We start from the raw sequence: 23,596 nt of genomic DNA on the forward strand, positions 1-23,596 counted from the left end.
CTCAGGTGTCACTATCCAGGAAACAGAAAAGGCAAGTAGGCGCCAGACACAAAGTCTGCCGCCAGACCAGAAGACTTAGTGAGCCAGGAGAAGAGTGTGCACTCTGCCCCAAACTCTTAGAAAGCCAGGAAAACACCAGGAAGGAAGTAACAGAATCTGATTTAAACCTTTAGAAGACCACTATGTGCAGAACAAAAATCAGAATGTACCTCCAGTCATCCAGACAAGAGATGGTGGAGCTTAACACAGCAAGGACACAAAATGAAGGAATATATGTTTTGGGGGTAAAGGTGATAGGATCTACAAATGAAAATGGAGGGTGATGAGGAGAAAGTATCAATGATAAACTCTAGATTTACAGCTTGAATAACTGAATGAATAGCAGTGTGGCATGTTATGAGGGGGATCTGAGATGGTGATGGAGTCAGAGCATCATGGGCATGCAGATGGCATTGACATCACGACCCTGATGAGGCTGCCACTCAACAGAACTAGCCAATTAGGTGTCAAACAATAAAGGAAACTGAGGAAGAATCCAGAGTTTCAGGGAGACACTGAGGCCAAGTGAGTAAAGAACTGTACCAGGGACAGAGTGGTCAACTGCGTGGAAGGCTACTGAGAGGTCACATAGGTTAAGACAGAGAAGGGGGCTGGGATTGTGGCTCAGTGGTAGAGCGCTCGCCTAGCATGTGTGAGGCCCTGGGTTCAATCCTCGGCACCACATATAAATAAATGAAATAAAGATATTGTGTCCAACTACAACTAAAAAATAAATATTTTAAAAAATTTTTTAAAAATTAAAAAGACAGAGAAGGGACCTTGATTCAGCAACAAACAATGACCACATAAAGAGCAGTCCCAGGGGCATACAACAGAGCTTCCCAGAGCAGCTGAGGGGAGGGTGCAGGGAGATGCAGTACCACTCAGAAGAGGGCCTACCTCGGGACTGCCCATGTGCTGTTTCTTGAATGTGTTCTCTCTGCCTCCTCCAAGCAAGGTTTATGCTCACAGGATGGCCACAAAGCAGCGCCCCTGAGACTAGACACATGCAGACAGAACACGTGGGCCAGTGATCCTGCCCACATGCACACACATTTGTGAACGCCCAACATGCATGTAAAGGGCATGTTTATCAACGGTCCCACACACATGCAGAGTGTGTCAATGGTTTATTTCAGAGCAACAGTTTTCAGGCCTCCCTGATTCTATCCCACATCTTCCAGGCACAAGATTCATCTGAAACCAATTATCCCCATGCCCACTTTCCAGTAGGAAAACAAACTGTAATAACTATAAATTACTGTAGCAAAACACACATGGGGGAGATACATATATTTATGTACCTGTTTAGCCACAAGTTTATGAATGATTCATTTTGAACTGTAATTTATGTACGTCTAGTTATTTATAAATTACAAGCCAAAACACTGTTAATACATGTATGCATCATTCACTATACACAGAATTAACCAAACAACAAACTAATTTGACAATGACAATATCAAACTTAGCAATTAAAATGTGATAATAGAAGTATCTGAAAACCAGACTGACTGAAAACAAAGACAAGCAATCCTAGTTGAGAATGAACATGTGCCATAGCTGGAAGGCTAGCAGATACTGAGGGGCAGGAAAGTCTCTTGGAGTCATTAGTCAACTTTGGTGAAGCTATAAATTTAGGAATCTGTAACAAGGACACTAACCAGGACACAGTATCTAAGCACTAACATATATATAAAAACTATATAGAATCCACATCAGTCTCAGGAAGCAGAAACTGAGCTTGCACACAGGGCAGTGAACAGTCACCAGGAAGTGGTACCTGCAGCTCCTCATACAGCACAAGCAGATCCACAGGTGCTGCTTTACAAAGGCCCTGCTCCATCAGGTTGAAGGAGCCCCAGCACAGGTTGGCCAAGAGGCAGGTTGCTCACAATGGTCAGAGTTAGACCAGCTGCCAATCATTGCAATGATAGAGCAGAAGTCATACATGGGTAACCCACTGGACAAAAACTGCCCCACAAATAGGGTTTGTTCTGCCTGTAGTGTATAACTGCTTTTGTTTTATAATATCTGAATTAGTAGCTAAGATTTCAAAACTGGAAAACTTCACATTATTTTAAAAAATAAAAAAGGCTAACCAAGGCCCAGCTGCCCCTTTAGCTATGACACATAAGCTCCAGAGCTGCAATGTTCCCACCTTCCAAAAAATGATTATATACCACCTCAGACATCTGCAGCCATTTACCTTTGAATCTGTGCTATTATTCTTCTTAAATCTGGCCTGTTTCATTCATTCATGCTACCTTCCTTCAAACTCTTAGTATCATTTGGATTTGCAACCTTTGTCCTAGCAGGGCATGCTGAAAAGTTCTCATGGTCTACCTGAGGAAAGAGACTACAAGAACTCTTTAAGACACCAAACTCTCACTAGCTAAAAATGTTAGCTGTTGATTTTCTGTTTCATTGCAAAGGTCACAAACAGCAAACCTTCTCACCTGCTCTTTTCTAAATAGCAATCTTGGTAGTTACTAAGATTCACAGAATCCTTATTTTTCTTAATAAGAGCTTCTGAGGGGATGTTGACCATTTATAAATTAATGTTTAAACTAAAAGATCGAAAATATATCCATTAATCAGTTTTGAAAAAAGTTTGAGCATAGGTTTAATGTAGCAAAAGGGACAACATTTCAAAAGAATGACATAAGAAGGCTCTTTGAGTAGAACAGGAAAAAATTAAAGAGTTGCTTTAAAATAAATTTCTTTCCATATATGCATAGCAACCACAAATGTTTTTAACTATATAATTAGTACTAAAGATGTCCATAAGATAGACTTATACAGCCTTTCACAATGACCAACTTTACTCTTTAAACTGCTTTTGGATGAAACAAATTTTCCTAATCTTTCAAAAGTAAGCCAAAACAACAAATGAAGCACTGGTTAACAGTGAGTGACTGAGCCAGGCTCAGTGGCGCACACCTGTAACCCCAGCATCTCTGTAGGCGAAGGCAGGAGGATTGCAAGTTCAAAACCAGCCTCAGCAAAAGCGAGGTGCTAAGCAACTCGGTGAGACCCTGTCTCTAAATAAAATATAAAATAAGGGTGGGGTTGTGGCTCAGTGGTCAAGTGCCCCCGTAAATTTTCAACATCATATACTAAAAAAAAACCAATAATCCTCTATAAAAATATACATAAGCCTAGAGCAAGTCACACACTGTCAGACTAGCTTTTCCTTTTATACCACTGAAATGTTCACACAAATAAAAGCAACTTAAAAGAAAACAAACCATAAAAAGACATATTATAAGTGTACATAGGTGAGATACATTAGCACTCTTTTGCTTTGGAGACCAGGGAATAGGTAAGGGTTGGTGAAAGGCAGATTCAACAAAATTGACTGTTTCTTTCGTACCTACCACCTACTTGTGGTCACTGTCCACAATCCAACACCATGAGAACTCCTAAGACCTAGACCCAAACGCCAACCCACCACACCCCAGACTCCCTAATTTCCACTGGAGAAAATGTGTCCAAGTTATAGCAACAAGAAAGCACATATAGGGAGTAAAGTTTAGAAGATAGGATGAAGCTCACTGCAACTTTAAAAGAAGTTTGCATTAATTTGTTACCAGTTAAACTTTTTCCAGTAGTCTCCCAGTTTCCTGGCGTAACTGTACCAAACTTCTGCACTTAACACTACATGGGTGAGAAACTTAACACTACATGGGTGAGAAAATTTTTTTTCCAAGTTGTCTTTCTTCTAAGTATTAACAGCAATAAGTATATCAAAGAACATGTAGTACTTGCAAAGCTGTATTTTTTTAATTTGCTTAATTTTTATTGTCTGAATTAAAATTTCGTTTCCAGCCAGTGAATAACAGTTAATCAAAATAGCCTTTCTCATTTTCAACCAAAAACTGGAATCAAATAGTTTTTGCTCTTTGGTTGGTTTGCAACACGGGTTGAGGGCTGGGGGAATAATACTGACACTTTCTCAGCGACATTCAGATTCTAAGTCTGAACTTTCTTCCCTGGAAAAACTACCAAGTGCAAGGGGTGCCGTGAGAATCCACTTACCCGATCCTTCATCCTCCAACTCTGAGCTAAGGATTTGGAGCCTTCGATTTTCTCGCAGTGCCTCTTTTTCATAAAAGCCAGAGGCAGGTTCCAATCTGTAAGATCGGCCTCGTCTTCCTCCCCGAGTCCCAGAAGGGGCGACTGCAGCATCTCGGACTCCATCAGGGGGGGAGGGGGTGGGGGAGTCCTTGGCAGCAAGCGCTCGAGAACCTCCAGCCTTAAAAACTAGTGTGTACCAGGATCACTGAAATAAGATACAGAAACAGGGGGGGTCGGAAAAGAAATGGATGGAGAGTTTGCGGAGATCCTTATTCAGCAAAAAGTCCGGGACCCTTTCTCTTAACTCTGCGCGGGAAGTCGAAGTGGGGAGGGAAGAGCCGGTGGCAAGTGGGGCAGCCCAAGGAGCTCCGCACAGACACTCGCACACCGGGGTCCCAGGCGGCGCCGGCTGTCCGAGGCTCTCAGCTCCCGGAGGGGCTGCGAGCCCAGCTGTCAAGGGCCGAGGGCCTCCAGGCCTCGCGATGACCCCGCTCTCGGCCTCCAACGCCTCGGCAGACCCGAGGACAGGGACGGGCAGGCCGCCCGCCCTTGGTGCGGGTTCGCCGACTGCGCCAACCGGACCGAGGCCTCCGGCCGAGGGGAACAGGTTCGGCGCGCCTCGGGTCTCGCGCGAGCAGTCTCAGCCCTGCGGGTCCCGCACTCGCCGGAGCTGCTGCGGCAGGAGCCAGGACCGGCCCATCGTGCTCGCCTGCGGCCGGCTCCTCAGCCCCGGGTCCCCGCGGCCTGGCTGGCGCTGGCCTTCGGCCCCGTGGCTTTCTCCTGCCGGAGGACGAGTCCCGAGAAGCGGGCGACACCGACCTGCGGAGAGAACGGGCAACCTGGGCTTGCTGCGCTAGGGGAGTTTTGCCCTCTGGCTTGGAGCTACAGTGAAACTCCTCTCATCAGCACATCAAGGAGGACGCCATATTGCCAAGGCCCGGCGTGCACCGCGGTCTACGGCGTGGCCGGCGGGCCAAGCCTCTGGGAGCGTTCTTGCCGCGCTTCCCTGAACGCGGACGAGTATCCAGAGTTCCCATCCGGTTACCCTGGTTACCGCGGCGCCACTTTCGTTGGTTCACCGCAGAAACGGGCTGCGAAAGTCAGTCGTAGTGAAACTATGTCCGTTGAATTACTTCTTTTAAAAAGGTTTTTATTATTCAGATGGAGGTACACGCTTCTAAATTAAATGAATCGACTACCTTGCTTTTTCCAGGTTTTGAAAAGGCAACGAAAGCTCCCGAAAAAACCATTGAAAATATGATAAAAAATTATTTTTGGCACACGGTATCCCACAGTATCGATCATATTTTTTTAATTTTTCCATAGAAAACCAAGTGAAAAAAAATTGTATAGGATGCAATTTTTTGTTTAATCCATTTTATTTTCTGAGCAGTTTATTCTTATTTTGATACAGCTTTGCATGTGAACGATGGAAGCTGTAGATTTGTGTGCATGGAGACAAGTCCCTTGGGACTTCATTTTTCTGTTTCAATTCAGTCAGCTTTGCTAGAACTGTGCTAGTACAGCCGGGAATATAAAGCCACATACAACAAGCAGTCCTGCCTTGAATAACCAGGATGCCTAGGGAAAGGCACATAGAGCCACTGGATAGAGCCTCCTCTCTGCAGGCTTTGGTGCCAGGTGGATTGAAGGGTTGGCTATATTGTTTTCCAACTCTATGACCCTTAACTAGCTCAGAAATGTTTCTCAAACTCCAGAATGTGGATAATACTACCCATCATGAAGGGTAAAATTAACTGGTGGAGGTGCTTACTTACTGTATAGTGAGTGCCAGGCCAGTGTTGCGCTGATAGGCTCTATGACTCCGGTGCAAGCACCCCCATGAGTCTGGCTCATCTAAAGCCTTAGGCAGGTCTCTAACAGGTACCATTTCTCAGGGTGGTCTCCCTGGTTTGGACACATTCTGGTTCACAGAATGTGACAGGCCCTGTCAAAATCCTACTGTGCCCCTTTCCACATGAGAGTGAATGCTGCAGTTCCAGCCTATAACAAGTGGTTAATGAAAGTTCCTGCATTAATTACCATTTCAAATATTCATTTAGTTATACATCCCACAGAGCCAGATTCTACCATTTGAACTCAGGGCAATGCATCAAAACACCAGAGGGGGCTTCACCCTCCCTCCCCCTGCTTTCTGTTGGCAGAGGGAATAGCAGCACAGTCAGAGCAGAGGTTTCTGGGCTGCAGGGTCCCAGAAAGACCCTATTCTCACCAAAAGCATGAAAATAACTCCTGCCAGTGCCTTCTCATCCTGCCCCTCCCTATCTTGTAACCCTGCAGCAGGTACCAGTGCAGGCAAGGGCCCTCCCTTCAACCTTGGCTGCAGGTAGCTCTGCCCCAGCCACTTTTGCAAGAAGCCACAGCTACAGCAAAGCAATTCTTCTATTCCTGCCAGGTGTGGTGTGCATGCCTCTAATCCTAGAGACTCGGGAGGCTGAGGCAAGAGGATCACACTTTTGAGGCCAGCCTCAGCAACTTAGCAAGACCCTGTTTCAAAAGTTTTTTTAAAAAAGCTGGGGATTTAGGCCTGGAGTCATGGCTCGGTTGTAGAGCACTTGCCTGGCATGTGTGAGGCCCTGGGTTCAAGCCTCAGCACCACATATCACATATAAATAAATAAAAGATCCATTGACAACAACAACCAAAAAAAAAAAAGAAACTGAAGATCATTTTATATATATATATATATATATATATATATAAATTTATAAATATATATAAATATAAATATATATAAATTTTTATATATATATATATATATATAAATGCTGGGGATTCATCTCAGATGCAAGACCCTGGGTTCAATCCTCAGAATGGCGCGGAGTCAGGGTGCTTTTCCTTCCTGTGTCTGGAAAGCCATTTCCTCTGTTTCCTTGCCTATAAATGCTGTGACTTTGGGAGAGCCACCTACTGCATTAGGTGTTTAGGTGAAGGTAGTGAGTGAACCTGTGAGAGTCCAAACATGGCAGATGGTCAGGATCACCCAGAAAACTGTTTAAAAACGAACATGCCCAGACTCACCCCAGAACCCCTGAATGGGGAGAGCAGGAAGACAGGAATTCAGGGTCTGGATTTTCTATTCAGGTAATACTCATGATAGTGTAAACCACCCACAGCATGGGGAACATGAAGAAGGTTAATTTCTAAGGGTATTTCTGGTACAAACTGTGATTCAGGTAAAACCCAGAAGGGGCTGGTGAGAGCTCAGTCCCCAGCCTGAAGGTTGAGGAAGGGGCTTGACAGCTGGGTGTTTGGGCTCATTCCCGTCGTCCCCGCCACTCAGGAGGTTGAGGTGGAGGATCACTTGAATCCAGGAGTTGCCTCGGCAGCAAACAGGACCCCATTTCAAAAAAGAAAACAAATGGGGGCTTGGCCTATGGCATCATGATTTTCAAGAAACCCCCTTCCGGTGTGTCTTGGATGCTTCTATTTAGACTCCAGAAAAGTCCTTGGAGGAGCACCCCAGCCTCTACAACCAGTGACAGGCTGTAGGTTTAAGTGCTGACATTTCTCGCCTGGGTGATCCCTGCCCCGTGGTGCATGCTGTCAGCTGGCTGCTTGGGCCTGCGGCCCAATTTCCATGTCTCCAATTCTTCACAAGTAAGGACATCCACTTCCATTAGGCCTCTAAATGAGATAATTTAATCCTGAAAACAAGTGTTATGGATCTCAGAAAAAGCAAAAAGCCTGAACTGATTCAAGCCATGAAAATGGGGGAGGGTATTAATGATAACCTGCTCCTTGAGTCTCTTACACTCACTTCCCAAGACATGCATGCTCCTAAGCATGTTCGCAAGCCAAGTGCCCCTGAAACCATCCCACCAGTGGACAACAGGTACAGGTCCTGGGCTTGGGAGGGAGAAGGGGCTTCCAGGCCCGTCTCTGATCCAGACTAGCAAGATAACCCTCCACCTGCCTGACAGGGGCAGGGACCTCATCTTACAATATGAAGGTAGGTCCATGACCCCTTCCAGCCCCAAAACCCAGCAGCTTGGCAACCAGGAGCAACAAAAGACAAGAGACAAATAAAAGAACCGGAGAGTGATGGTCACATACAACAGGATCGGGGAAAGTGGCAGCAGGAAAAGAGTAGGCCTCAATGGCCCAGGTAAACAGCCTTTTCCAGAGGCCGAGGGGTTCTGGATGTGCACAGCCTCCAGGCTCAGCCAGGACAGGGAGGTCTCTTCTCAGGACAAGGCCCGGGCAGGCTGGGAGAGATCCGTCCTCCAATACTGCAGGTTCTCTGCTGGATCAATCAAGGGCACTGAATGTGTTTTGTCATCAAGAATGAGGAGCAAGACTGGAGGTCAGGAAAGTCAGAAGCCCAGTGCTCGCTGAGCTATGGCTCTCTGTGCAGGGAGACCAGCCAGCTCCAGCCCCTTCCAGAGAAATCTGTGCTTAGTGTTAAAGAGACCAAAATAGACAGAAGCTACTTTGCTTTTGTCTGAGTGTCATTGCTCTGTTTTTAGCAAAATTTAAACCACCCCTTGGCAGGTCAGATGTTTTGTTGACAACAAAGTGAGAAGATGGGGGGTGGAGGTAATGGGCCTCAGCGTCACCTCCAGTCAGAAACCCAGGCTGCCGGAGCCGGCAAGTCTGTCTCCCTTTCTCTTTTTCCTACCGGTAAAAATATGGTGATGTTTATGTATGTGATTTTCACCCTCTACGTTGTACCTGTCTATTTTATTTTTACAATGAGCACGTAGGTTTGGACAAGCAGAAATAACATTATTCCCATTTTTTGAAAGAGGTCACCCTCACCAGCAATGGTGCCTCTTGTTGGATGAATTGAGGGCTGTTGCATAGTCCCAGCCTCAAAGACCCACAATAGGACCAAGCCAAGAAGGAAGTGCACCAGGCAAGGGAGCAGAGGCCAGCAGAGGCCAGAGGCCAGCTGGGCCCAGCTCCGTCCTTCCCACCCACGCTGAGAGCTCTTTTGTGGAAGGTGGTGAAGTGCCTCTGTGGGAGCTCAGAATTTGGAGCAAGACACAAGAGCAAGAAACTCCAAGAGAAGGTGCCCAAAGACCAGTCCTCACTGAGTCTAACTTCCAGCCCAGGTACCCTGACCAGTTATAAGGGTCCCATCCCCAAGACTTTGTGGATCAGACACGCCTGTCCCCAACCCTTAGGAACTCTGTGGAGGAAGAATGGAGGCCGGCGCCCTTCCCAGGTGTAGACTCCATGAGCAGCGGTAACCTTCCTCCCCCAGGACACTTGAGGTGGAATCACAAAGACAGGGGTCGGTGCTCACTGCAGGCAGGGTTCAGACAAGAGAAAAAAGCGGGGAAAGAAGGATTTTATGATGGAGACTATATTGAGAGAATTTGTTATCTAATAAAGAAATGCAAACTGAATTTTTATGATCTTTTATTGTAATAGTGTTGCCTACAATGAGAGTATACCTTTATGAAAATACAAATGATATGGCCATCTCCTCTTAACCCCTCGCTTGTTCTTTTACGTAGTGTTTACAGGTCAGTGACTCTCAAGAACTGTGCTGAACACGAGATCCCGGGAGACAAGGCTCACCCAGCCGTCGCCTCTGCCGTTCATGGGGAGATTAGAGAAACAAGCCTGGAAGTGAGACATTAAAAACCTCATACTTGGTGAGTGTGGACGGGAAGCCAAGACCTTTTAGTGAGAATTAACTCACTTAATCCTTCCTGTAATCCCATGTAAAAGCTCCCATTTTAAGAGGCTGGCTGTGGCTTGGTGGCTGAGTGCTTCCCTAGCCTGTGCAAGCCCTGGGTCCCATCCCCATGCAGCAAGAAACAACAGAACTCCACTTTAGATCCACTTTAGCATTAAGGAAGCTGAAGCATAGAAGATTAAATAGCTTTCTCGAGACCCTTCGACTCGTGGGGGCTAGGCGAAGGTTCCAGTCAGACCAGTCTGGGACTAGCTAGGCCCAAGCCCTCACAGTGGGCAGCACAGGGTCCAGCATGGGGCAGGGGCTGCCTGTTGGCAGCTGGGGATCCCACCAGCCCCTGCTCATACTGGGAGACACAGTCTAGGTTCAGATTCTCACTCTGGTGTTTCCTTGTCCTAGACTCTGGGAAAGGAACTTGGCAGTAAAATTTTTAACTCGATCCCCACAGCACAGGCTGGAGATGTAGCTTGGTGGTGGGGCACTAGCTTAGCATAAGTGAGGCCTTTGGTTCAATGTTGAGGGCCACAGCCGAGTTGGGATGACACATGGCATTTTTTGCCAGAATGGAGTGGTTGAGAGGTGATGCCAGCAAGCCATTGAGATGATGATGGTTATGTTAAGCTGTGTATTCAATTGTATATTAGACCCCTGCTGTCGGCCCTGGCCTGCTACTTTGGAGTTCTCGCAGGGATTCCTGGGGAGTTTGCATTGGTTGGGGAAGTGCTGGAGGAGGGATTGCCGGTTGGAGTGGTGTCTCCCAGGAGAAGGCCACGTGCGTGATGTTCGGGGGAGTTTGGAAATAAAGTTTGTTCCTGCTTCAGTGGCTTGTGATTTGTGCCCAGCCAAACTGTCGCAGTTCAATTCCTCCATACCACCTTTTTGAAATTATATACATATATATATCCACAACACATCTTATTGTACCCATTTTACAGATGAGGAAACCAAGGCACTGGCAGATTAAGTAACATGCCCAAGATTATACAGCTAATATGTGGCGGAGCCATGATTCAAAACAGGTTGGCTCATGGCAGAGATTCTCGAAATTTGCTGTATATCAGAATCACCTGGGGAGGTTTTAACATTCCAGATGCCCAGGTTGCACCCATACTCACAAGCATGCTGCAGCATATCACCCTGGAATTCTCAGGCGATTCTATTTGTGGGACCCAAGTCCTTGAGGTCTGTTTAGCCTTGTGTTACTCAGTGCAGGGAGCTGGTTTCCAGCCCACTGGCCCTGGAGGAGGCAGGAGGACTGCTTCCACAAGGACAAAGAGTCACTCAAGCCACGGAGAGATGCAGTGCTGTGTCACCTTTTCTAGGCTGTGCAGTGTATGTGGAGCTGTTGGTAGGGTTGTGCCAACAACTGAGAGGGGCTGGTCAGAGAGGGCCCATCAGAGGTGAAGTTGGGTTCTCTCTCGGTGATTCTGTGTCCTGGTTTCTTGAGACAGTCTGGTGTCCACCCACTGCTCTAACATGACTATCAAAAGTACCTTATTTCATCCTCAAAAATCTCCTGGTTTGGATGACCCACTCATTATGCTGCTGTTACCCGTTTCCTGGGACCCTCCACTTTTTTCTCATTGCATGCGTCATTGGTCTGATTAAACACGTGTTTGTGTCAATGTCCCTTTCCACCTGCTAGGTGGAAGCTCCTGGAAGTCAGGGACCACGTGTGTCTTGTTCACCACTTCTGCACAGCACACAGGGCCCAGCATGAGCACGCAGCATCGCTAAGCGTCTCAGGCGAGGGGGACCTCAAGGAGCCACTGTTGGAGGCAGATTCAGGGTCAGAGAACAAGCATCCGCAGCATGGCCTGGACAGCTCAGACTGCACAAGGCACACTGATGACGTTTCGGGCCACCACAGCTAGAAGTGACCCTTTGGATGGAGCAACCCGTGGGGCAGACCTGGGGAGACTGCAGGTTTCCTTAGAAATTCCTAAAGCCACCCCAGAAAGAAGAGCTGCGCAGAGATTTTTGTTGTTGTTGTTATTCTAATTAGTTATACAGGGCAGCAGAATGCATTTCATTCCGTTGTACACAAATGGAGCATAAACTCTTCATTTCTCTGGTTGTACACCATGTAGAGTCACACCATTTGCGCAATCATACATGCCCAGAGATTTAAAGGGTCATGCTAACCTGAATACTAAAAGAAGAGTGCAAACTGGATGATTTCCATAAGCAGAGTGAATGACAAGGGCCAGGAGAACATCCTTGCCCATGAATATCAGAGCAGATCTGTCTCTGATTATGTCCCTGTGTTTTCAAGGTGTGCTGAGTGCTGGAACACCGACCCACAGCGTCATTTCTCACCACACCGCAGTTCAGTAAGGCACCTGGGCATCTCTCTTCCCTTGGAAGTCTGCACCCAGCCAGAGGGAGCTCCCCTAGAAGGGAGCACAGAGCTTCTGTTGGTCAGGTCTGTGGCCAATGCCACTTCTGACTGAATTCTATTGGCCAGAACTCAGTCACATGGCCACAGCTAGCTGCAAGGGATACTGGGAAATGTAGCCTAACTATGGAGAAATTCAAATGAGATTTGCAAGATTTCTTTCTAGAAATTAAAGGGTCAAACAGGGCATATTCATTGGCTGCTATAAAAAATATCCCCACAAATTTGGGGCTGGGGATATTGCTCAGTTGTTACAGTGCTTGCCTCACATGCACAAAGCCCTGGATTCAATCCCAGCACCACACACACACACACACACACACACACACACACACACACACACACACACACGCACAGAGATTCCCACAAAGTGAATGTCTTAAAATAACAACCTTCTAAGTTCATAGTTGTAGAGGTGGAATTCAGAGGCCCACCTGTCAGCAGGACCGTGCCACTTCCAGCTCCAGGTAACAATCTAGACTCCTTGGCTCTGGCGGTCCTTGCTGTTGTAGGCATCCTAATCACTGCCACCTCTGTCTCGTCGTCACATGGCTTCTCCTGAGCATCTCCCCCTCTGTGTCTCTCTCTTATTTTTTTTTAGTACCAGGGGTGATTGAACACAGGGGCACTTTACCACTGAGCCACATCCCTAGCCCTTTTTATTTTTATTTTGAGACAGTGTCTCACTGAGTTACTTAGGGCCTCACTAAATTGCTGAGGCTGGCTTTGAATTTGAGATCCTCTTGCCTCAGCCTCCTGAGCACCTAGGATTGCAGCAGTGCACTATCGGGCCCAGCGCCTCTCCTCTTCTTATAAAGACAGCAGTCATGTTGGGTCCAGGGGCGCCCTCTATCATCTTGGCTTGTACCTTACTTATGTCTGCAAAGACCCTGTTTGCACATGAAGCCGACATTACAGCCTGCTGTTCGAGCTTGGATGTGTATTGTAAGGAGACATAGCTCCACCCACAACAACCAAGAGGTAGAAACTTTATTCTGGGAATGGCACCCAGGGCCTCATGCATGCTAGGCAAGCAGTCTACCCGTGAGCAATGCCCTCAGCCCCAAAGACATAAACACCTTGAAATTCCCGAGACACTTCCACAAGAAATCATCCAGTTTGCAAACACACCAGTGTGAGAGTCTGCCACCATCCCACCTTCTCAGAGCCCAGCGCCTAGGGTTTGCTTTCCTTCCTTAGTTCTATTATCGGGATTTTTGCAAATTTGGTAAGTGAACAATGACTTCTTATTTCTGTTTTGCAGTGTCCCCCACGGGAGAGGTTCAGAAATTGCAAGCAGTGCTCAGAGCCACATCATCCACCATAGCTAAAGAAAGACGTGTCCTGGACAAAGGGCTGGGGACAGAGCCGGGCCGGCCACGGGTGTTCACTGGGCAATAAGCAGCCATCACATGACACCGAAAAGCAGGATTTAGGGACATTTGTCTGGCAGTCGTTAGCTCCTGGTTCTCCTCTTGCAGAAGGCAAATATCAGAAAGCAACGAGGAAAGAAAAAAAAAAAAAGAGGACAAAAATTTCCATTTATCCATCTGAAATTAATGTCCCATCAAGAAGGCCTGGTGGCTTCTGCAGACAGCCCAGCTGCCGCTGCTGAGTCCTGTCTGGGTCGCTCGTCACCATGGCAGGTCCAGTAGATGGCTGCAGGGGCTGAACGCAGCCGGGTAGCTTCAGGAGCCCTCTCATCGGTGCCACCCCGTCAGAACACTCCGTGCCGAGGCCGGAGCCCGCCCCCGTGAATTATTCATACCAGCCACCTTACCAGAGGCATCTATCCCAGGCTGACGTCTGTCAGCCCGGGAGAAATCTGTGAGTATAATTTGTATTCTCAATTTTTGTCATAGCTGTGGTCGTTATTTCTCCCCATAACCTTCCATCTTCCTCCCATATTTTCCCTCCTCTAGTTTTTAATCAGAGGGATATGTCAAGAGTGACTTTGAAAGTCCTGCCTTCCCCGGAATGTGTTCTCTCGTGGCAGGGAGAGCTGGCGAGGACCGCAGCCTCCGTCTCTGAGTTTATGTTTGTGATACTTATTTTTATTACCTTTGAGTGAAAGTGATTGCTATGGTTATCTCCTTCTTAAATATATTTTTCCCTTTCATTTATTTTGAGTACAGTTTGAATTTTTATGCCTCTTCTATCTCATGCTCCCCAAAGAGGTGGGGAGGAGCAGCAGGGAGACACGGCCCCCCCTCGCCCGGCAGCACGCAGCCCCTTTACAGCACCCCTGCCTTACGGGGTTTTCTGCGGCTGTCACTGAATTCCTCAGTCTGAGTGGCTCATAAAGAATAAAGGTTTATTCAGCTCAGGGTTCTGATGGCTGGAAAGTTCAAGGTCTGGGAGCCACATCAGCAAGGTCCCTGCCAGACACAGGGTCACTGGGCAAGATGGAACAAGTGAGCCAGCTCGGTCCCTCTTCCTCTCCTTACAAAGCCGCCCTGCCACCACAGGACGGCAGGTCCTCGTCTGTCCTGATTACCTTCCAAAGGCCCCCCTCCAAACACCATGAACATGGTTTAGGTGACTGTTTCCAACTGGACCAAGCCACAGCAGCCCCCAGGAGAGAGCATCCCCCCCACCTCTCACCCCAGGGCACCCCAGGAGCCTACCTATAACGGCAGCAGGATTATGGGTTGAACCGGGGCCTCCACCACGGAACTGCATCCCCAGCCTGAAGGCCTTTCGGACAGAGATGAGCCGGGCTCTGGGTGGGCTCAGAAACTTCTAGAACCAAAAGCTGCATCACGGAGCTAAAAACATCCAAGGCTAACAGCCTCACCATGCCCCGTGTCTGGGTCTCAGTCTGCCACTCAGAGGGCACACCTGGGCTCCCTCCTCCTCTAGCCTTTCAGCACAGCCACAACCACCCCCTGAACCCCGGCTCGCAACCCCGGGCCCTAGCTGAGACCTCAGTGTAACCAGATCCGGGTGGAAGGCTATATTTCTCAGGAGCAATAAATAAATAAAGACACCACCCTCATTCTGACCTTGGCGCCACCCTGTCCTGGCCTGTGGGAGAGGAGAGTCAGCCTTGTCCTCAGTCCTCAGTGGTTTTTTTAAAAAATATTTTTTTAGCTGTAGATGAACAAAATACCTTGACTTTATTTATTTATTTTACGTGGTGCTGAGGGTCAAACCCAGTGCCCCACATGTGCTAGGCAAGCGCCTCACCACTGGGTCGCAGCCTCAGCCCTGATACTTTTTTTAAAGCTAAAATCAGATTAGGGATCCTCAGGACTCATCACTGTCACCCCCAGGCCTACAGCATCTGACCCATAACTCTTGACCTTCCACTGCCCACTGAGCTCCGGCCACACTGGCCTCCTCACCCCTTTGGGGACACCCAGGCAAGCTCCTCTCACCTCCAGGCCTGGGCACTTGCTCCCAGATGCCCACGAGCTCTTCTGCCAGTCCTCCCGGTCGCCGCTCGCGATGCCATGCAGAGAAGCCTTCTCCAGGTGCCCCGAAGACCCACTGCCCTGTCCCCCTCTCCTGCTCGTGTCCCTGTGCCACCCTCACTGCTGCCCGGCCCATCTCCCACTTCCGTTTGTTGTGAGAGGGAACCAGTAGGGGAGGGTGGGCCGGTGGCCGTGGTCTGCGCTTCTCTTGCCTTCGCCGCAGGGTCATGATTGTTGGATGAGTGACCAAAGGGGAACCGATGGCTGGAACACTAAAATGGAAACTTCTAGAACAGGCTGAGCCCAGGTGTTTGGGAGACTCACATCCCATCAACTGGATGTGGTCCCCGTCTAGAAGGGAGAGGGACAATAGGCCTCCAACAACAGCTCAGTGTGACAAGGCCAGGGACCCCAGGAAGGGACAGTTTTCAGGAAGCCCTGAGGAAGGAAAGAGAAGGCTCAGGATGCTGGTGACCGCTTGGAGAGGGGCAGGCAGGTGGGCTAGAGAGGGGGCAGCCTGTAGGGAAGGGGGGTTGCCGGGGATCCCCAGCAGGGAATCGCGCAGGGTCCACTGTGTTCTCCAAGGGGCTTCTCTGGCCAGTGCCACGAGCAGAGAACAGCCAGGAGGCGGGGGACACTGGGGCTAGACTCTAACACCAGCCGAGGCCGGCCCTCCGCCACCCTCACTCCCACATCCCCAAGACACAGCAGTCCCACCTCCCACAGCAACAACCAACCATTGAGGGGTCTGCAAGGTGATCCTGATAAACTGATGCCGGCCCAGCCCTGGGCTGAGGTGGGAGGGGAGAACAGGTGGGGCGTGGGCTGTTTTGAGAACAGATGAGGTGGAATCCACGGGGGATTGGCTGGAGGTGGAGGCCAAGGGACCCAAGAGCAATTCCAAGCTCCCGGCTCAGGCACTGAAGACCCAGGGCCCATAGGTGGGCATCCCTGCCACCCACTGGAGTTGGACCACCCCTGTGTCTCTGTGCTCTACAGCCACGCACAGGGCTAGGGTGGTGACTAATCTAGGAGGGGACAGTCTGGTAATAAGGGGTGGAATTAATGTTGGTGTGAGCAGAAGGTGGCTCTGCCGTGTGCAGTGGAGCACAGGCAGGCAGGTGGAGTGGACATCTGCTGCAGGAGATGGGCGGGGCAGGGGGTGGTTCTGGGCTGCTTGGGGACCAGGTGACACAGTGTGGCACAGTGTCAGGTGACAGCTTGGGCATGTCCCGAGAAGCACAGGGGCATGGTCCCTGGCTCTCCTCTGAATGTCCTGATGGGGGAGGCTGTCTTTTGGGAGGTCCTGGGGTAGAATATGAAGCCACAGCTGGCCAGCAGGAAGCTGAGAGCCTTCCCTGGTGACCTCCTGCAGGTCGAGCTCATGCACAGCTCCTTGGGGACATGGGTCAACCCAAGTCATGATGGTTAATTGTGCATGTCAACTTGAGTCCATGAAGTAATTCCTAGAGAACTGGGAGGCGTTACTTTTGGGTGCGTCTGGGAGGGTGTCCACAGGGGAGACTTGAGTGTGGGTGAGACAATCTGCCCTAACTGTGGCTCACCTGTCCCATCAGCTGCGGCCTTGATGGAATGAAAATGCAGTGGGAAGGGGGCTGGGGATGTGGCTCAAGCGGTAGCGCGCTCGCCTGGCATGCGTGCGCCCGGGTTCAATCCTCAGCACCACATACCAACAAAGTTTTTGTGTCCGCCAAAAACTAAAAAATAAATATTAAAATTCTCTCTCTCTCTCTCTCTCTCTCTCTCTCTCTCTCTCTCTCTCTCTCTCTTTAAAAGAAAATGCAGTGGGAAGGATCCCTTTCTCTGTCTTGAAGCTGGGACACCTCTTGGGCCTTCAGACATCTCTGACCTTTGCACTCTAGGACTTGAACCATGACCTCTGGATTCTTGGGCCTTCAGCCTCAGTTTACACCATCAGCTTGCCTGGTTCTAAGGCCTCTGGCATCCAGGATCTGCAGCCTACAGGCAGCCTGTGGGCTTCTCTGCCTCCACGGCTGCATAATGAGCACATATCGACATACATCTTCCATCAGCCTGTGCCTCAGGAGAACCCTGACTCAGGCACCTGTCATTGGAGTGGGGATTGCAGGTCCTGTGGGTACAAGTGGGGCAGGAGGGGAGGCATTGGGGAACTGCTGTATGTTGTGATACTTGGCCAAGCACGGTCGACGTAGCTACTCATACAAGCCAGACTGGTGTTACAGTTTGAATGACAGTGTCCCTGCAAAAATCTATGTGCAAATCCAATCATCAATGTGATAACGTTAAGAAGTGGGCCTCTCAGAGGTGAGTAAGGACTGGGGATGCAGTTTGGTGGCAGAGCATTTGCCCAGCATGTGTGAGGTCCTGGATTCCATCCCAACACGGGAAAAAAAAATGGGGATGAGGTCAAGAGAGCCTCGTGAGCAGGGTCAGCCTCTGATGTCGTGGTCTGTTCTGTGGATTTCTTCCATGGATCCTGGCTCATCACTCCCTGCCCATGGCAGGTCATGGAAGCTGTAGTGGAAACAGCTTCGCCTTTTGTTGTCCATAAGAACATTTCCAGACTAACCTCATCTGCCAGTTAGCTCACAATATTCTTCTCATTGCCCAGTGCCCAGGAGGGAAGGATGCTGAAGCCCTCCCCCATTGATTGGCACTAGATGTCCCATAAAGACTCCATGAACCCCAAGGACAGCCTCGGGAGCTTCAGGAGAGCTGAACACAGGAGGTTCTGATCTGCACCCCCATGCCTTGCCCTAGGCCTCTCTATCCTTTGTAATGTGCTTTGAAATCAATGGGTAAAAAGAAGTGTTTCCTGAGTTCTGTGAGCCACTCCAGCAAATTGAGGGACCTGAGGAGGAGATGTTGGCACTCTCCATTTAGAGCCAGTGGGTTAGAAGCACAACCTGGGACTTGTGACCTGCTTCTGCAGGCGGGCAGTCTTGGGGCCTGAGCCTTCCACCTGTGGGCTCTGACGCTGGCTGTTCCATGCAGATGGTGTCAGGACCGGCTTAGATCAGGACAGCAGGTGTCCGCTGCTGCAGGGTCACAGAGCTCTTCTGCGTTGACTGCAGCATGGAAACAGCGGGCAGAGTTTGGTTTTCCTAACACGTGGGGCCTTACAAAAGGGCTGGAGAGAGGATGTTCTGTTCCTCTCCCACACAAGGACCCCCTCTACAACAAGCTGCCATCTTGGAAGTGACACCAGGCTCTCACCAGACACCCAACTTGCTGTACCTTGATCTTGGGACTGGGTATCCCAATCTCAGAACTCTAAGAAATGGGTTTCTGTTCTTTATAAGCTACCCAGTCTCAGGTATTTTGTTATAGCAGCATAAATGAACTAAGACAACACCTTGTCACATACAACTTGTACCTGAGTTCTCAGCCTTGACACTACTAATATTTTGAGCAAATCATTCTTATTCTTTTTAAAATATCTTTATTTATTCAGTTTTATGTGGTGCTGAGGATTGAACCCAATGCCTCACTCGTGCCAGGCAAGCTCTCTACCACTGAGCTATAACCCTAGCCCTCTTTTTTTTTTCTTACATTTTAGCATGTTTTAAAATCGTGGTTAAACATGTATAACACAAAATTTACCATCTTGGGGCTGGGGTGGTGGCTCAGCAATGGAGTGCTCGCCTAGCATGTGCAAGGCCCTGAGTTCCATCCTCAGGACCACATAAAAATAAAATAAATGGAGGTACCATGTCAAACTACAACTAAAAAATAAATATTAAAAAATTGCCATTTTCAGTGTAGAGTTCATTAGCATTAAGCATATTCACATGGTTGTGAAGCCATCTCCACCATCCACCTCCACAACTCCTTCATCTTCCCAAGCTGAAAACCTTTCCCCGCTAAACAACTCCCTCTCCCCCAGCCCCTGGCCACACACACTCCCCTTTCCGTCTCTGTGAGTTCAACTGTTCTAGAGATCTCGCACTCAGCGGAATGATGCAATATCCATCTTTTGGGTCTGGCTTATTCCACTTGTTTTCAAATCCCTCCATGCCATAGCAGTGCCTATTTTGTGTTGGTGTAACAAAACACCACAGTCTGGGTGATTTTTTAAAAAAACAGAAATCTATTCGTCACAGCCCTGGAGGCTGGGAAGTCCAGGGTGAAGGTACTGCAGGTTCCGAGTCTGGTGAGGGCTGCTCTCTTCCAAGATGGCTCCCTTTCACAAAGACAATCCCCTCCAGGACAGGAGCTCTCAGGACTATGTCACCTCAGGCCCTACCTCTTGATGCCATCACAATAGCCTTCAAGTTCCAACATCTGAACTTCGGAGGGACACACTCAAACCATTCTGTCCTCAGAATGTCCTTCCTTTCCAAGGCAGAGTGATATTCTGAGCAAATGATGCTTTGCTGTGAGCCGTCCTGGGTTCTGTAGGATGCCCAGCAGTGCCCCTGGGCTCTGCCCACTGGATGGGATGCTAGTTTCACCTGCCACCTCCCAATTATGATAACCAGAAATGTCCCCAGATTTTGCCAAATGCCCCTGGGGGACCAACTCTAGCCCTGGTTGAGAACACTGCTCTGCACACACATCTGTGAAATCCTGAGTCTCCCCTGGTGTGCCTCCTCTGGCACAGAGAACAGATCTCCAGCTCAGGGCTCAGCCAGGGCCGGCGCAGTCCGTGAGAGCCACACGCGTCTGCTGTCAGCAACACTTAACAACATTGTGGAAGATTTTCACATAGCCAAACATTAAGGTGGGTTTTTTCCCTTTAATTAAAAAAAAAAAAAAAAAACACAGTACACACCTCTCTCTGAAATCCCCATTAAGCTTACAGCAAGACCCACGCAGGCTGCACCGTCTCCTGCAAGCCTGATGAGGCTTCTCAGTTTGTTCCTCACATCTGGGGAGACATAAATCCTACTTAGAGTCAAACCTCAGGAGATCCGTGAGGCATGTAAAAACCAAAGATAAACAGGCCTGCTTTGCCACTGCACACACGTGAGCTGGATTTTCTCCAGTAATCCAGGCCTTTCACGGAAAAAGCCAAGAGCAAGGAACTCTCAGCACAATCCACAACACACAGCCAGACCCGCCAGACCAACGGCCACCGCCGCAACCCGGGCAGGGTTTCAGAGCAGCCTCCTCCCAGGCGCTGCCATCCTCGCACATCCCATGCAGCTCCCCGGGTTCTGCCGGCTCCCAGAGCCCTCAGACTTTTTTTTTAAATATTGTTTTAGTTGTAGATGGACACAATACCTTTATTTTCTTTATTTATTTTTATGTGGTGCTGAGGATGGAACCCAGGGCCTCACACAGACCAGCGCTCCACCACTGAGCTGCAACCCCAGCCCCCAGACTTGTTTATTTCCTAGTAAACCTTGGTGGGGGGAGGTGAATTTGTAGGGGACTCAGGAGTGAACAAGAGGGCCCCTCGGGGTTACTGGGCTGAACTAGATTCTGTTGGCTGGCCATTGATTGGGAGTCACAGATCTTCAGAATTGGAATCAGAGAAACTCACAGTAGGAAAACGTCCCCCTTCCTGGGGTAGGAGGAGCAGTGGCCATCCAGCTTCTTTTGGAACATTCCAGAAAAGCAGCAGATTTGCCCCAGTTCTTTGCCCCCTCTTGGTGGCCCTGCCCTCTGTCTTGTGACTTGTGGCTTTTGCCATAGAGCTTGGACATCATCCCTGACCCCTCAGTGCAGGCCTGTCCACTCCTGTCCAGCCTTGAGACCTGCTGCGGCCCACAGACATCTACAGGGAATGAATCCGGAGCTTGGGAACGCGCTGGCTGGGCTGGGCTCCCCCTCGAGCCGCTGCTATCGCCTGCCCACGAGCCAGGACTTGGATCAGAGCCACTGGTGACCCATCGTCATTGTGCCAATATCTGCCCCTCCAAAATGTGGCCGCGCTGCACTCAGCCAGGTGGCCTCTGGGAGCTCCACATGCCCTCACATAGAACCAGCTGGCCGGCACACACGGGAGTGCTACACCGGGCAGTACAGGCCCCGTCCTCTCTCAGCGTTCTTTGTTTGTGGACCGTGACCCTTCCTGGTGAACCAGCCTTTGCCTCCTTCTCACCAGGGTGTAGGTGGACCTGAGCCCTCCACAACCTAGAATAAGAGTAAGCAGGTCTGGGTTTGGTTGGCCCCAGCTGTGCTAGGTAGCCCTGAGTCTCCCCAGATCTGCCTGAACTTGGCACCAAGGAGGCTCCAGACAAGGGCAAGACTTGGTCCTGGCACCAAGGAACAGTCAGGTCAGGGACAGGAGGGGTTATGGCACCCAAGTGACCCCATAAACAGCGAGAGACAATCAAGCCTCATTGCAGGGAGAGCAACAGCCCTGCTGCTCTCCACTCACCCCTGCTGCCCCTCCAGCCCTGCACCCCTCCTGCCCTCCACACCTTTCCCCTTCTCGGCGCCTTCCCAAAGTGGCCAGTCCTGGACCCACGTGTGCCCACCCACGTTCACAACAGCACTCTGCACAACCACCCAGATGTCCTCCCAGGGGCGACTGGACACACAGACTTGGCCCATCCACACGAGGGGATACCATCCAGCCTTAGAGAGAAAGACAGGGCTGAGGTGCAGCTCAGGGGCAGAGCACTGGCCTTGCACACGCAAGGCCCTGGTTCATCCTTAGCACTAAAAAAGCAGTGTGTTTTAGGGACCTCTTACAGGAGGTCCCTAGACTCATCAAATTCATTGAGACAGAAAGTAGAATGGGGTTGCCAGGGGCTGGGGGAGGGAGAATGGGAGTCATGTTCAATGGGAATGGATCTTTGGTTTGGGAAGATGGAAGAGTTCTGGAGGCAGGTTGTGGGGATGGTTCTACACAGCAATGTAAATGTGCTTCAAGCCGCAGAACTATACCCACAAAAGGGACTAAAATGTTGATTTTATGTAACATATATTTTGCTTTGTTTTTAAAAAGCGCCCTGTTCTGTTTTCCAGCTCCCCGAGTCTCTCACCAGGCCGTTGGCTCACCAGGTAGCTAAGTCTTGTGTGGCCAAAGGCATGTAATGTGCCCTGTGTCCCCCACAGTGGAACTCTCCAGCGTCCTCATTGCTTTAGTCAAGGGAGATAAGGCAGCATGACACCAGGCCTTGGGGCAGGCTGGGAAAACACTGGGGACAGAGAGTGGGCCCAGGCCTCCTGTTCCCTAGAAAAAGCCACCCACCCTGCTAGCGGCAGACCTGCGATTGCACGCGCTCAGTGACAGGAGCCTTGGTCAGCTGGAAGGTGGGCACGTGAGCAGGTAGGATGTGCCAGGGAGAAGAAGAAGGAGGGAAAGCAGTGAGCAGAGACAGTGGAGGAGGACCAGGGAAGGGGGCTGAGGGGCTCTCCTGCCACCAGAAGGCCTGGATGGGATGACCTGTCCTGTGAGGTGCTCTGTGCACCTACCTGGGACCCAGACTCAGGGAGCCCTCTGTTCAGCAGCCTGGGGAGCAGGGTCCTGTCAGCAGCCACACATGCACTGGAGGAAGGGCCTGGCCCTTGGAGCCCTGGGATCACGTGGCCTCGTGCAGGGCTCAGGGCCAGAGGGACCCATGTCACACTAAGATTCTGATTGACCAAGACGGTGAGATGACAAGTAAAGTTGTCTTGAGTCACTAAATTTGGGGACAGTCTGCTCCAGAGCCATGCACAGTGACTGTGGGCAGCTGTTTCTAAGCCGGCGAGACAGTTCTCTCCCGGAACCCCACCGACGTCTTGGGCAGACTCTTCGATGGCTCTCTCCCTGAGTCCTCACGTTCTGCACCCACCCCACGCCCAGCCTCCGACTCGCAACCCAGAGCCCACGTGCAGTGGGGCCTCGCCCCGCTCCACCACTCTGCCCTTCCAGCAGGAGGGTCCCGAGCCTTCGCCACGAGAGCACCTGCTCCCCGCTCCTACTCCACTCTCCTGCCGAGCCCAGCCTGCCTTTCCCTGGCTGCTGAAGTGCAGAAGTCGGCCACCTGCTCTGTCCGCTTCTGGGTACCCAGGAATCACAAGTGTGTGCTGCTGGCACGCCGTCTGGTC

The 23,596-nt window shown here is 50.0% G+C and overlaps 1 protein-coding gene and 2 long non-coding RNA genes across 5 annotated transcripts in view; 1 reads left to right on the forward strand and 2 right to left on the reverse strand.

Annotated features, from left to right (window-relative positions):
• Window positions 1–5,075, reverse strand: part of Rptor (regulatory associated protein of MTOR complex 1) — a 329,507-nt gene extending 324,432 nt beyond the window's left edge. For both annotated transcript variants that reach the window (XM_078041465.1, XM_005332637.5), the window contains exon 1: window positions 4,081–5,075. In XM_078041465.1, coding sequence (XP_077897591.1) covers window positions 4,081–4,242 — 162 coding nt within the window. In that variant the 5' untranslated portion in view covers window positions 4,243–5,075. The remainder of the gene's footprint in view (window positions 1–4,080) is intronic.
• A 4,415-nt stretch (window positions 5,076–9,490) lies between these two features.
• On the reverse strand, window positions 9,491–15,180 carry LOC144375937 (uncharacterized). Its single transcript, XR_013435803.1, has 2 exons — window positions 14,816–15,180; window positions 9,491–9,714 (listed from the first exon to the last, which is right to left on the reverse strand). It is a non-coding gene; the product is annotated as an uncharacterized LOC144375937 (long non-coding RNA).
• LOC120883990 (uncharacterized) lies at window positions 9,625–22,481 on the forward strand. 2 transcript variants are annotated; one of them, XR_005726134.2, is made up of 3 exons: window positions 9,625–9,746; window positions 13,453–14,015; window positions 17,402–22,481. It is a non-coding gene; the product is annotated as an uncharacterized LOC120883990 (long non-coding RNA). The 2 variants fall into 2 exon arrangements; XR_013435804.1 differs by lacking the exon at window positions 17,402–22,481 and adding an exon at window positions 14,111–14,311.
• Window positions 22,482–23,596: the final 1,115 nt, after the last annotated feature.

This window comes from Ictidomys tridecemlineatus, chromosome 3 (genome assembly GCF_052094955.1).
Source record: "Ictidomys tridecemlineatus isolate mIctTri1 chromosome 3, mIctTri1.hap1, whole genome shotgun sequence".
Classification (NCBI taxonomy): Eukaryota; Metazoa; Chordata; class Mammalia; order Rodentia; family Sciuridae; genus Ictidomys; species Ictidomys tridecemlineatus.